At 37.8% G+C, this 15,726-nt stretch overlaps 1 protein-coding gene across 2 annotated transcripts in view; it reads right to left on the bottom strand.

Moving 5' to 3' along the window:
• Window positions 1–15,726, bottom strand: part of PCSK5 (proprotein convertase subtilisin/kexin type 5) — a 269,863-nt gene that overhangs the window by 153,395 nt on the left and 100,742 nt on the right. For both annotated transcript variants that reach the window (XM_061355628.1, XM_061355629.1), the window contains exons 6-7: window positions 7,009–7,097; window positions 1,860–2,032 (exon numbers count right to left, since the gene is read on the bottom strand). In XM_061355628.1, the coding sequence (XP_061211612.1) occupies window positions 1,860–2,032; window positions 7,009–7,097 (262 nt within the window). The remainder of the gene's footprint in view (window positions 1–1,859; window positions 2,033–7,008; window positions 7,098–15,726) is intronic.

Below are 15,726 nucleotides of genomic sequence, written 5' to 3' on the forward strand. Positions count from 1 at the left end.
TAAATACAGCAGCGTTCTCTGGGGCAGAATCTATCAGTGTCCTTATAAATGTATTTAAGTACTAAGACACTGGAATTTCTAACATGGTAAAGCTCATCACATGCTTGAGTATTTTGTTACAGAAGGCTTCACCTATTACATAATGTACAAGAAGCAAAATCATATACCTGCAACTCCACGCCAACTGGTCATCATATGACCAGGTAAAAGGAAGGCCATGGTTGTGTGGTTAGTAAAGCATTCATAGAACTGAGTCTGAGGGACATGTCTTTAACATAATGTAGCATTGAAAGCACACAGTGCCTGTTGTTATTTTAGCATTTCAGTAATTGCTCTTCATAACTTCATACTGCTAGGTAGTTGAGCATGTATTATTATTCACTTTTCAGGACAGAAGGCTGGGATGAAATTTAAGAAATTCATGTGACTTATCAAGAGAACCAAAACAAGCCAGGGATGCAGCTGTGAAGGAGATGTGAACTCCCACCTCCTAGGCTTCTGCTACTAGGCAATGTTTATTGTGATACTGGGTATCAATTTTATGATGCATTTATTTACAACTTACAATTACGTATACTGTAATCATGTGAAAGGCTACACTGTGCATACAGACTGTCAGCCTGACCAGGTGGTCTTGTAACTCTGTTACCACTCTGCACCTATTGTTCCTGTTTGCTTCTGACGATATACCTTACATTAATATAGTCTCTCAGTGTCAGACACCGTCTTTTACACACAGCACAGATTTTCCAGGCTGAATGTTGCCAAAATCAGTCTTGGCATGCCTGGTTAAAACAGTGATTTCAACAATATCTGCATTTTCCCTTGCTGAACAGTGTTACCATGCTCCAGGAGCTATGTTCTGGGGCCACTTTGGTCCAACAGTATCAGTCTCTTTAAACATTTATTTAATTAATCTCATCTTTTCTGACCTAAGAGCCACTCACCACTGAACCAGCAAGTCTTTTGCTGCATCCAAAATAATACTCAGACCTTCAAATGCAAAGCTTTAAGATCCTTTCCACCAGTTCTATACAGTGGAAAAAGGTGTGATCACTGGAAGATGATGAATTCCCTGATCTATTTAGCAGGCAGTAGGGTAAAAGGAAGAACTAAAAACTGGCCTCTGACACCAAAAGCTCTTCTAACTACCCATTTCCATCCATGGTCTTATTTGTTTGACAGTAACTTATTGAAGAAAAATAAAAAGGTCTTATGATTTTGTCATATAGGGGCATTTGGGATTTTGTGTGTTATATTACTGAAGATCTCTGGACTACACCATAGAGAAAATGGGATAGCCCAAACTTGTAGAGAAATGTATATGTAAGTTATAAATAGGTTGTAAGTTCTGAGAAAGAACAGACATAAACGGTGAAAGAAACATGGGTGTAGACTATTTAGCCCCCAACTCCCTATTAAAATTGTCAAACTTCCATTAAGAAATCAAGCAAAACAAAGCAATGATAGAAAGGAAGAAAGAGGCAAAAACAGTTAAGGCTTTTGCTTTTAAATTTCACTGCAATTCAGATTTGATGACTTGGCACTGCTGTGCAAAGTAGCATTTTTCAGTCTTATTTCTTCTTGCAGAGTTACATCATCACCTCAGAGCAGTCTTAAAGGACACTGAGGATGCTGTATCGCAGCTGGAACTGAACAGAGATGATACTTCAGGAAGGACTGACCATCAGGTCACTATAAAAGGAAAATGCATTTTTAGTTTTACACAAAGAAAGCTTTTCTTTCCTTCAGATTCCTCTCCTCTTTCCCTTGCTGTGTACTAGCACATACCAGGCACATGTACCCTTACGCTTGCACACAAAAGCAGATCCAAGAAATACACTTTGATGCCAACCTACCATTCTGATGCCATTCTCAAAGGCCTGACGTGCTAGAGATGCAGGTCCATCCACAGTCTTACCGTCGTCATCAGGCCCCCAGCTGGCACTGTAGATGTGGATATGCTGGGGATTAAGGCTTAGAGACTTTGCTTCTACCATGTCTGTCACATCTCCATCCAGCATCCGTACACCTTCAGAATGAAAGATACAATGAACAGGACCAACCAACTCAAAATACTTATTTGGTTTGTTTTTAATTCCCTAGGGAAAACTGGTAAGACATCGGACTGAATGATCACAGGAATTTAAACTGCTGTTTTAAAAAAAACAAAACCTCTTTGGGTATGAGCTTTTCCAATAAAAAAAGTCTCTAGTTCAAAAAATACAAAAAGGAAGCAATATTTTGGTGTTTGAGTTTTAAAAAAATCTATGAGTCATTTATCCACTATACAGCCTTTGAACTCCAGCAACAAAGTTTCATGCTAGAGAAAACTTAAAAAAGTGCTTGAGCCTTGAAATGCTTGTGTGTCTCACTTGAAGATAATATATGATTTTCTTTTTCCTTTTATACAGCAGTGAAACTGCAGCACTTACTTTGAGTCATTCATAGTCCTTTATATGTTGACAGATGTAATAAAAGGATTACTCTATCCCAAAGAAGAAACTGGGAAAGAACTCATGTGTACAGACTGATTACCATATCCAGTAGCAAGATAATTAGAGGAAGTTACTAACAACTACCCTATACGTAACATTATTCAACCTGAATCTATATTCTGAACATCCTCCTCTGTGTAGAAGTTTTTGTAAGGTATAATTTGAAATTCTTGTGTTAAAAGAATCCATTCATGTGGGTTTGGACAAGTCAATGTGCCAGCCCTTCTAAAGTTTTAAGATCACTAGATTGAATAGGTGCTGTTAAATCTGGAAACAAAATAAAACTTGAAGTTGTTTCTTTTGACTAACTGTAAGATTTTGACTGAAGTTAATTCTGACTGAGAAAAACACCAATGCCAGCTTTAATCTAAATAAGAAAAAGAAACTACATATAACTAACATAAAATTTTATCAAAGGGGTGTTAAACATTAAATCATAATTAGCATGTAACTGTATGATAGTACAGAGGATGATTGATTCCACAAATAACAAGTTTGATGCTTTTTCCGTTTTAAGAGGCCACTGCTATTTATCAGCCAAATTTACATATTTTTAATTACAGACACATTTTGCTCATGAGCTCAGACTGAAGTAACTTGAATGTTTACCACGGCCTTAACTTCCAATTAACAAAAGGCAGAGGGAGATTTTTGTGGATAGAAGGTCCTTTTTTTTCTTACTCTAATTGACTCGAAAATGAAAAGTGATCGTATTTCTACATTCATACAAAAGCTGACCATGTTTTGCGAGATAATAAACTTTTACAAACAGTGATCTCACTACGAGCTTGACTTTATAAAAGGGACATTAAACCAGCTCTGGGGTTCTCTAATTTTATTCTTCTTTCTCAGCATAATCTCAGAAAATTAATCATGGGTGGAAGTTGTGTTCCCAATTTCTTTCAAGTACACTAAAATATATCTACTTCTGAATAAAGACAATAAAATGTACACTGTTTTTGAAAGAAGGAAAATAAAGCATTGCTGTAGGTCTCTGTTATTGTGTAGCAAGCCTAAATAACAGTACATGCACCTGGTAAACAGTAACTCCAAATTCTGCCACAGGCCCCTGAAGTAATTCACACCAAGTGTTTTTTGCTAATAGTGAAGTGGTCAAAACCAAAGCAACATGGAAAAGGCTGTGACTCAGGTGTTGCTCTCTGTGGCCAACAACTGATAGATACGCTTACAGGGTGACTTGAAAAACAGACATCTCACTGGCTATTCAAAACAAAAATAATCCCTTCCCTTCCCCTCACCCTCCTCTCCCTTCCCTCCCCTTCCCTCTTTCCTGCCTTCCTTGTCTTGCCTGTCTGCCCTCCTTTCTTCTTGTCTTCCTTGCCCACCTGCCTGCCTGCCTTTTCATTTATTTCCCAGATATCGAGAATAGTTAATTCTGCCAATCACAAAATCCCCAAACTGCATTTGGCATGTGGTGGTAGTGCAAAAAAAAGCTGTCCAGAAGGCAGTTAACAGACTGAACGTGCAGATTGTTCCACCGAAGACTTTAAAGCCCTGTAAATTTTTTTCCAACATTTGAGGCAATTGCCAAAATGTAAGTGGCATTTTGGTCAGAACAAACTTGCAATGGATTACAGGAAACACGCAGAACTGACCTGAAAGCAAGTTTTCTTTTAAAATGTTTGTTTTTAATCAGCATCTGACTTAAACAGCTGAACTAATTCCTTGTCAGCTGAAGACAATCTACATCTGTTGTGCCATAATTCAGTGTAACTGTTTTCCTGTCAGGACTTGAGCCCAGCCAAGTAACTAAACTCTCAAATCGCTGCAGATGCCTTGCAACTTCCACAATCAGTTTGCAACAATAACACCACACTGATAATCCTGTCCTATAAAAGGTCTCACAACCTCTCTAGGTGGTTATTTGCTATGTGTAATTACTGCAGAGTCACATTAAGAAAACGAGCTACCCCTCTGATGCACTAGTTTGTCTTTCAGTGAAAGGGCCAGTAGCTCAGCTAAGCACAAACTGCAGGCACACAGTGTGTTTTTTAAGAAACATGTCATAACATGTAAAAGACTGAAGGTCCAGACTGAAATTTTACTCAGATTCTCTTATCTGCAGATTACATCTCCATTTACACTGTTGTAAGGGAAGACTCAGACTTTCTAAGAATATTAGTTCTGACTTATTTGAGGTCAGAGGCTCTTAATGTGTGGAAATGAGACAAGAAGTGCAAACACATGTAGAAAAAAGTGAGCATTACTGGTGGCTATCCTTGTTAACAACTTGCCATCACAAAGATCAGATTTGTTCAGCTGCCACTATTTGTCAGAATATCAATGGAAATTATTTATTTTCTGCTTTGCTTTATCTCCTTAATATACATGTCCAGAGATGCTTTTTGGTTTCAAGTAAGGAATACTTATTGTGGTGGAGCAAATTCAACATCATTCTTGGCAGGTGCTCTTCTATGCAAGGAGAATGTAATTGCTTTACCTCTACTCTAGTTTCTTCTCCAAGAAGGCCTCAGGAGGGTCTTTAAATCCCTGGGAAACAAGCAACCTGAACACTAGTTCAGCATAGTATGATTCAATGTTTTTATACTCTATCTGGACTGTGGAGAGGGAACACAATCACTGCGTATTCACATATGTAGCTTATGGCTTTTCTGAGGGGAGGGAGGCATACTGAACAGAGGTCAGCAGCAGCAAAATTCTCAAAGGTATATAGCTAGTGGAAAAGGAACCTTAACCTCCCTTCCCAATACTCTGGAATTCTCTTGCCTCTGACTTTCTACAGATTATCTGCTGAGCCTCCTGAAGTCTTATTTTCAAGTGCTGATGCTTTTAAAGTACAGCACATTACCTCCATGTAATGTGCCACCTTTTCAGCTTTAAGAACAGTGTTAGCGATGGCTCTGTAGAATCTTGGTGACAAATGTAGCAGATAAAATTTTTATTTCACTGAGATCGTTGAAATTTCTTGAAGACTGTTATATTCTCCATGCAAAATAAATAAATAAATGAATAAATAAATAAATAAAGGCATACATATCCAGTCTTTTTTGTTCACATTAACTACGTTCATATTATGTCTATCTGAATCAGTTTTTACACTGTACTTAGAAAAGGCTGTGATTCAGCTAATATGCCTGAAGGGTTTCTAAAACATTATTTCTGCACATTCCTAATGCTTAATAAGCATTTTAAGAAGCCACTGTTACTAATGAAAAACTTTTCAAGGACATGCCCAAGCTGTTGCAGGTTGTGTGACTTCTAACTCATAACTGAAACTTTACCAGAAGCTTTTATCTCTACTAGTGCACTAACTCTCCTCTGACTCTCATTTGCCAACACATAAGATCTGATAATGCTGGTACATGACCAAATGCCATGTCCACATGGGACAGCCTGTTTATCTGCCACAAACTCAACTCACCTGGCCCGTTCTAATTTTCTAAACCACTCTGACAGGGCAACTTTGTGCAGGCAGGCTCTTCACCTGAAGGGAAATTGTTTTTCTGCATCACTCTAACCTTACATTGGATCAGGTATTGTCTATCCTCTTGAAGCCAGCAGGAAAACAGAAAGCTGACATTAGGATGATGTTGTGTGCTTTGGCTAATTTGAAATGCAGCTGTGCTCACATTTGATATGGATTAAACTTTTACTGATTCAGTAAAGAACAGATACAGTACTATTAACTGGGGAAACATAGCCTCAACTCTGCCTGCTCGTATTTCTGAACTATCCTCTGCTGTATCTAAACATGTTTCTGTTTTCACAGATGGGCTCTATTTTGGGAAAGAAAATCAACAATTAATGAGCTTGAGCTAGGTCTTTCTACTGAAAGCCAATACACTAATCCCATGATTTCATCAAAAGTTCAGGGTAAAACTTCACTTGAAGCATTTAAGATCTGGTACAGGCAGGCTACAGCCCAGGAGATAAAACAGATGACATCTTGATAGTCATCTCCACAAATTAAGTCAAAGGTCTTAACTGAGTAGCCACTGACTAAGAATTCACAGAAACAACGTAACCTCTTGGCCGGAGTAAAATAATGTGCAACTGAATCCTGTATTCCAGGCAATAATCCAATCACACAGAGAGATCAAAAGAAGATTCTCTCCAATAACAGCTAAACACAAGCACGCGTTATTTTGGGCTCAATATGCAAGGCAATATTCCTGATGTGTACACTTACTTTTGGTTTGTCAAAGTTCACCATGTATAGCTCTGAATTTGTGAAAAACCCCAAATGTCCTTATTCTGGGGTCTGTGTTTTCACCAAAGGTCTCACCTTTTTTTATGTGTGTACTGAGAGTCAGTGTTCCAGGGAGCACTGGAGAAGTGTCACTGCAGACAAGCTCCTTCAGTACTGATATTTAATGGTCACTCTACAACTGAGATTTACTTGCTAACCCAGCTAGGTTTGTTATTAATGCAAATCTCCTTCTCTTGTTAGAAAGGTCTGAATGTACCATTTAGCACAAATGGCTCATTACCTACTTTTTTTTTTTTTGTGGGATATTGTCTCACATACCTCCAATCTTGGCATTAAAGGCGATTCCTACTGTGCAGTGTGAGTTGTTTGCTGTGGCTGCCACCTCTCCAGCGCAACGGGTTCCATGCCTGCAGTCAGACAAACATTTTTCCAAGTAAGCACAGATCACTGAAGTTAAAGGTTTTGCCCTTGCTCATCCTTAGGTGCAAATGCACAACTACCCACAGTGTCTTGCAATACTTAATTCCTCATAGTAATTTGCACCCATGCTACAATACTCCTCTGAACACATTTTAACATTATCACAATCATTAAGTTCTGCATGGTAGGCGTTTTACTGACTGGAAATGTGCACAGTTTGCAACAAAGACATGCAATAATACATAATCCACAGCAATATAAAGAACTCTTGGATACTAGTTTCTGATTTTGAACCAAATCTTCCATTACAGACAGAATTTTTGTCCTGCATTGTCTCACAACTGTTCATGTTGCTGGTATGTAGGTGTCCATACAACCTCTAGGAGGCACAGCCTATACCACTCTTTTCCAAGGGGAAGATGACTGCACTGCTGTCTAGAGGCAAGCCTTAAAACTACCTATATGCCAGGTATGCTCAAAGCTTCTGTATAGGCACATTCTTGTCATGCCTTGTGCCAACTGTGAAAGCCTGCTGCCTTTCCAGAAGCAACAAAAAACAGAAGTACCTCCCACATCAGAGGTATACCCTGTGTCTGGAAGCAGAGCTGGGCTGTAAGAGTATAAATGTAAGCTGCTGAAGCAAAACACAAAACTTCCAGTGTTTGTCCAGCCACAGTGGGATGCCTTGCCTAGCCCTGAACCATGCTCTCTACAAGGGTGACAGCAGTCACCCATAGAGCCACCATGGCTACAGCAGGAAAGCTGTTGTGAATTTGCCTGCAGTATAGGTTTCACAGGGTGTTTTCTACCAGTAAGTTTCACCCTCATCCTTGCAGTTAAGCAGCTCCCTTGCAGAAATGCGACACAAGCAAGAAGTAGAGCTAGTGAGCTGCTGTGAAGAGGAGACACAGAGTTTCAGATGAGACAGGAAAAGAGATGGGGAGTTGATGAGACAGAGATAGAAAGATAATGTAAGGCATGGGTAGCCACAAAGAAAGAAGTTTAAAAAGTCAACGCATAAAATAGATAACAACATGGCAAGAACTTCAGAGGAGGCTAAGTGAAGTCAGCTATGTTGCTGGTGGTTGACAGACTGCTTACACAGACATCTGGAAAACACACGTGTTTTTTGCATTAAAGTTGACGCCCATTATTACAGACAAGAATCACAGTTGCTTCCTCTTGGTACAGCTTGTTTTGGGTAGAGTCACTTCTTACTTCCTTATTATTAGTGCAACTTTTTTCCCTTAACCTTTTAAGACACTTAGATAAGAAACACTAGGATAACTTGTTTTGAATGGATTAATGTAAAACAAGGACAAATAGGACTAGAAAAAAAATAGTAAGAGAGGAAACAAAAAAACCCCACCAATAACCAATATAATTAGCAATACCAACAGCCAATATAATTAGCAATGCTAAGCAGTTAGAATTTCAAAGGAGACCATTCAGTTTATCAGATAAGTAAGATATATATAATCCGTGAGAAAAGTGTAATACTTATTCAGAAAATCAAAGCGACAAGTTGGATACGGATAAATCCTAAAGCTGGATCAAGGTTTCACAACTATATATGTATCTCATTTGGTTGCCAAACTTAATCAGATAATTTTTCAGTACTGAATTTGAAGTTTATATTGCATACGAAGCCTTATTTTCAAGCCTTTTCTTCATTTGAAGAATGCCTATTTAACTCTTAATTGATAAACCAATATTTTATCCTATTACAGAATTATTTTGAAAAGTAGATAATCCAGGAATCAGAGAAGCAAAAAAGTTTTAAAAATATACTTCTTAATTTTCAAGGATTTTCAAACAGCGTTATAGTTCTGTGTTTGTTTGAAGTAGTGTCTTTTTAAAATGTATGAATATTTATAGGAAAATGCCTGTCTTAAGAAATATTTACAGGACTCATGATTTACAAACTTCCCTTGTCATTATGATTTTATCAGGAGGCTGCATGAAGATGAATGGAAGAAACAGCTCAAATTTTTCTATGGTTCCCAGTGGAGTATACGGATAGCTGCTACTTTGTTAGCTACATCCATGCTGCACCATCAAAAGGGTTGTATTTCCTCCAGATCACCAAACCCATGTCACCCCAGCACCATGTAATGTTTGTAGAGGAAAAACAGAGGGAATGTGTGGTGGACCTGGGAGGTGACTGCACCTCCCAGCAGTAATCCACAGTAACACAGGATTACTAGCAACATGAAACTAAATTTCATCTGAAGTAGAAGTAACTACAGTCGTAACTTCACTTAAGAACCAGCCAAGCCTTTAAAGGACTGTTATGGTAGCATGCAAGTATAAGAAGTGGCATGACACATACTTGCTGAATTAAAGCACAGTAAGAAATTTCATGTAAATTTCTCACAGAAAAAAAAGGCATATTCCAGAGAGAATTAGATCTTCAGACAGTTTTACAGCACACAAGTTAAATCAACTTTGGTGAAGATTTCACTAGTACTCACATACCAGAAAATACTTTTCATCATATTGAAAGTCCAGTAATGATATAATTCTACTTAGTAAGCAGATTTTTATGTTAGGATCTTGCTTCTCTGCCAAGATTATCGTTAACTGCATTCTACATTTATAATGAGAGTGACAAATATAAGTCGGTTTATTCATTTCAAGGTCATATGTATAAAATTGCACTTACAACCAGTTTCCCACTGTGTGAATTAATCATATATGCAACTGAACTTGTTTTAATCAGTTATCTTTTACAGTTCCTTTAAGTAATATTTCAACTACAATGTAAAAATGAAGATTTCTAAAAGTCTGCACATAAAAATTACGTTGTTTCCACATTGCTTTTAATTTTCCCTAGTCTAGATTTTTGCTTGAGGTCTACTGTTTGGAACAGACTGAATTCTGCAGTTAAAATCAGAAAGGCCTTCAGATTAATCATTACATTAATTTGTTAACTAACTTGATGAACAAATATGATGCAACTGATGCTGGAAATTCATCAAGTGTTCTTTAAATCTATGAAAACTTCTACTCAGCATGAAATCCTGAAAACTTCAAACAGTTTATGAAGGCAGCATAAGCAGCAACAAGAGGTGAAACGAGGTGTTTCTGAGGTAGCATTTTTTCTGAATGTATATCAAAACATAACTATGTCCTGTCTTTGTGGATGCTTGCATCACATAGAACTTGCTTAAAAAGTTGATGCAGTTCTAGAACAGAGCATGACTGCCATTCTACAAAGGCCTCTCTTGAACTTTAAGGGTCGATGCTTCATTTCACTATAGCCTTTGCCAGCTCATGTTGAAAGGAAGTTCCCAAGCTAGTAAATGACACCTTGAAGGAACACTGCTAAAAGGTTTTGCACTTCTCCTTTGTGTTAATGTCAGGGTGATGAAGTAACACAGAATAGAAACATGAAAGAAAGCTTGGTTATGAGACATTCTGTCAATCTATACATGGGTTTCCCTTCTGCAGTCTAACAGAAAGAAAAGGAATGGAAAGAAAAAAACTCTTTTTTGTCGTCGTTTGTCTCATAAGGAGCAAAATGAAAAATTGCCATTCAAAGATACGTTCAGGCTCCAGAGGCCATCAGGTAAAAGAAGTAAGATGGTCACAGGATTATCAGCCTAGCTTTAACTGCTTTAGCTATTTTGCCTTTCAAGTAAGTACAATTTTTTCAGAAAAGTATTTGTTTTAGCTTTTGTATATGAGAGGGACAGAATACAAAGAGCAAGGAAAATATGTAGGCAATTAAGATAAATTTTATTTTCTTTTTATAAGGAGGAAATCCACAGTCTGTCATTAAGACAGCAAGGTATTGATTCGGAGAAAACTCCAGGAACAAACTTGCCAACAAAGTTTTCAAGCTGACAAGCAGGTATTCTTTATTTGTCTCAGTATCAAAGAATTACACAGGAAAACCCTAGTAAAGATAATATTTTTGCCTTATGATGCCCTCACTATTATGCAGAGAACTTGGAATACACTGTTGAAGAAATACACTTCTATGAAAAGATGTACGTTACTTTTTCCTGTGGCATGCATGAACAGTGCTTAAGCACCTGGATGCTAAAGGTATGTACTTTGATAGCTCTCTAAGTAAAAAATAAAATACAAGAGCTGCACACTCGTCTGTTACGCACAGTAACTTTTTTCAGTACCACTTCTTTCTGAGACAGAAATGATTCAGTATTTCAGGCAATGATGGCAAGAAAAAAGGTGCATATGATTACCTATCACTCCCTATCCCACCAGCATAATTGAAATGCAAGAAATGTATCTTTCAATATTTACTCTTAATTTGCCTTTCAGAAGAAGAGGAAGGTATAAGGCATCAGAAACATATTTAAAACAAAAGTTAATTAAGCTTGACTCTGAAGATTGAGGGTAAGGAAATATTCAGAGTTAGAAAAGACAGCTGCTGGTAAATTGAAAAGCCCCTGCCATGTAAATTGCTTCTGCATTTCAGAGCCTTTCTAACAGCTATTCTTTGAATTCCACAAACACTCTGGCCATGCATTTCTTTGCTGCATTTTACTCTTCTGGAGTTCATCAACTATTTCAGAACACAAAAAGCTCGGGGAACCAGAGGATTTAAAGCCCTCCAGCTTTTCATGACACAAACACTATAGTCCAGCCCACTTCAACCTGTCACCAATAAGTCTTTTCAGGATGCTACTCTGAAAGTCTTTTCTTCTTACGTATTTCAATGCAAGCCTATCACAAACATCTCTGGACATACCAGTAACTTACTGAGAGCTACTCAGTGGAGGAATTATTTTGCAAACAAATGAAGAAAACAGTGGGGGTTTTGGGAGTGTGTTTTTTGCTTTGGGGTTGTTTCTTTTTTTCTTTTAATCCAGGGAAGTGTCTATAGAAAAGGAGAAAACTTCACATCCTTGCAAATTCTATGCTGCACATACTGTAAGAGTGAATATTAAATAACTGTAAAAAGGTTAGGATAATGAGTCTGAAAGTTTACATAAGACAATATATATTTTAATAGGTTGTGCTTGAACAGCCTACTTTTGATAGCCATCAACTTCCTTTCTCAGACTAATTACGTAATAGATATATTCTTTATGCATAAAGACAATATATCAAGGAAAAAAAAAACAAACAACTTTTGTCTTTATTACAAGTAACAGTAGAATCCTAGGGATGGAACCTGTAACATGAACTAAACTATGCAGTTGGTGGACATTGAAAATTATAGGACTAAAGGAACTTTAAGTGTTAAAATAATTTTCAGATCTACATGGGGAGAGGAAGAATGGAAATTTAAGTAGCCACTGTTATCTGTAGAAAATACTCGAGTCGGCATTTATTTTTTGCAGAACTCTTTGGTTAAATTTTCAAATGTTTTCAAAAATCACAGAATCATAGAATAGTTAGGGTTGGAAAGGAACTTAAGATCATCAAGTTCCAACCCCCCCTGCCATGGGCAGGGACACATCACACTAAACCATGTCATCCAAAGCTCTGTCTAACTGGCCTTGAACACCGTCAGGGATGCAGCATTCACAACTTCCCTGGGCAGCCCACTCCAGTGCCTCACCACCCTAACAGGAAAGAACTTCCTCCTTATATCCAATCTAAACTTCCCCTGTTTTAAGTTTTAACCCATTACCCCTTGTCCTATCACTACAGTTCCTAATGAAGAGTCCCTCCTCAGCATCCCTACAGCCCCCCTTCAGATACTGGAAGGCTGCTATGAGGTCTCCACGCAGCCTTCTCTTCTCCAGTCTCAACAGCCCCAACTTTCTCAGCCTGTCTTCATACAGGAGGTGCTCCAGTCCCCTGATCATCCTCGTGGCCCTCCTCTGGACTTGTTCCAACAGTTCCATATCCCTTTACGCTGAGGACACCAGAACTGCACACAATACTCCAAGTGAGGTCTCATGAGAGCAGAAGAGAGGGGCAGGATCACCTCCTTCGACCTGCTGGTCACACTATCTCTCTTACACTGGAATATATTCATAAATAGGTAAATGTGAATATAAGACACCACTGCTGGAGAAAGCATGTATTTTAACAGCAATCATCAGAGAAGCATTTTATCAGAAATGCATTTTATTGAGCAATGTTTTATGTAATGCATAAGAAATTATGGGTTAGACTTGTTCATATACAAATGGCTCTAAGAATCTGAAGGATGAGAAATATTTTCCAAAGTGGCACTAAGTTGGGATGTTCTTCTAGGAACATCTGAACAATTAGGCATAAAGAAACTGTCAGAATTTAAAAGCATGGGCAAGGAAAACCTCAAGCTTTAGCCTTTAATATGCTACAGCTGAAAAAATAGTAGTAATAAAGCTATTTCAAAAGGAGAGATATTTGTATATTAGCAGTGGAGAACGAGACGACAGAATAAATGTGAAAAACAAGCTACACAAATCTTAAATGTGAGATATCAGGAAAAATGCCAAAGACTTGGGTGTTACATCACAGACAGGATCCCGTTTCTGAGGATCACAGTGTTGTAATGTGGTTACAGCACAGGACTGGAAGCTGTTTTGAGTCAAGGTCCCCAGGGCTAAAGACTTTTTGCATGATTATAGGATGTTACTTAAAGAGTAACTTGAAAATATCTCATTTATTTCTCACAAATAAAATCAAAGATGACAGCATTAAAACAAACACATGGAACACTTCACATTTCAGACATGCACATCTTAAGAGTGGGGGTAACAGTGATGCTGCCTTGCCACTTTCTCTACATTTGTTAGCCGTTAGCATTAAGCAGCTAATTTGTCACAAGTGTGAAATTCTGACAGGAGCCCAGTAAAGGACTGTGCTTCTACAACACTAATTACCATTTCACAGTTTTGTTTTTGTGAGTGGGAAAATTATTCTGAATGTATAAAACAAATATGCCTTTTTTCTGTATTTTCTACCAAAGACAAAACAAACAATAAATAGAAGGTCTGACGGAGTAAATGAAATATGACATAGAGTAAGAAAGAGCAAACAAAATGAGCAAATAATATATTTAGCCAAATATATAGATTTATGTATTAAAAATAAAAATAATTATTTACTAATGTCTTAATATATTTTAACCCAAGGTAAAATTTTAATTTAGCTGCTTCTGGAGGGAAAAAGGCATTGCAAGAAGATATAAAACTGTTCAAAACCCAGCAAACCCCAAAATTTTTCAGATAAGATTTTTTTTTCATACAACCTTTCATACTAATTGTACAGAAACCTCCTTAAGGCATTAAAGGAAATCACAAAAAAACCCCACTACAGTTTAGTTTCTGTGCATTGGAATTAAACCTGTTCAGCAGCAACATCAAGGTCAGTATTACCTTGGAACAGTATGCTGCTGTCTAGGTATACTTAATCAAAAGGACAATTTTGTTCACTTTTGAAGCTGAAGAATACGAAGCTGCTTAAGACTTCAAGGCTCCTATGCCACATAAGCATAAAGATCTTTTTTAAATGCAATTCAGACTGGTTGAGAGGCTGTAGAAGGGATGAAAAGTCACAGAACAAGGAGTATGTGCTCCAAGAAATTCTGGCAATCATTTTTACATAAATGAGGGTGGCTGATCCTTTTTTTGTGTGCAGTCCAAAGAACAGAGTAGCATAAACACTTGGAAAGAACTGAACATCTGCATATACTTTTGTGTTCTTAATCTGTGAGACTAGACAGTTTTATCGTTTCACTTGTGACATACAGTAAAAAGGACAAATGAAAGCGCAATTACAAATCCTGTTAAAAAAAGGCTAACAACTACTGCATTATACAACACAAGGAGATGGACAAAATCAGGCATGTATTTTTACATGGGAAAAATTATTTTAATCACCTTGTAAATATTGTTAACTTAGCTAATTTTTAAACTTGGAATTACTTGTTCAACACAACAATTAACTGTTTCTCCCCAGTCTTCAACATTCTCAGTGAAAAGAACAAAAATCTAGACTTTAGATTCAGCAGCATCCCAAAACCTTACTTAACTTTTAATAACAGTAAAGTAACCCTGTAGTCTTGCACAAATAAAGGTATCCTTGGAATTTCCCAAGGCAATCGCTAAAATGCCAAACAGAATAAACAACATTTGCACTACCACCTTCCTCTTGATTGGGAAACAATCTCTCTCTTACATGTTAACACTGCCAGCAGATGACAGCATTAAAATAATGTACATCATTCAGTGTTTCAGGTCATTCGGTGTTTCAAGTATCTCTGGCTGAAATCTGGTGTGTCTCCACAAAGCAGAAACACCTCCTTTCTTTGGGAAGAGTAGCTGTGGGTGGGTGTCTGCCCTTCTGTGGTTGTCTGTGTGAGGCTGGACACGGTTGGCATACATGTTAGGTCATCCACTGAGAAACAGCTGTTCTCAGCAGTTCCTCTAGATATGTCTCATTTTTTAATTTAATATCAGCATACAATATATCACAGTATCACAGTATGTTAGAGATTGGAAGGGACCTCAAAAGATCATCTAGTTCAATCCCCCTGCCTGAGCAGGAACACCTAGATAAGGTTACACAGGAATGTGTCCAGGCGGGTTCTGAATGTCTCCAGAGAAGGAGACTCCACAACCTCCCTCGTCAGCCTGTTCCAGTGTTCCGTCACCCTCACTGAGAAGTTTCTTCTCAAGTTTAAGTGGAACCTCTTGTGTTCCA

The sequence above is a fragment of the Neopsephotus bourkii genome, unplaced genomic scaffold, assembly GCF_033783945.1.
Source record: "Neopsephotus bourkii isolate Nb327-2 ecotype Australia unplaced genomic scaffold, CSIRO-AGI_Nbou_v1 NB_816, whole genome shotgun sequence".
NCBI classification, from domain to species: Eukaryota; Metazoa; Chordata; class Aves; order Psittaciformes; family Psittacidae; genus Neopsephotus; species Neopsephotus bourkii.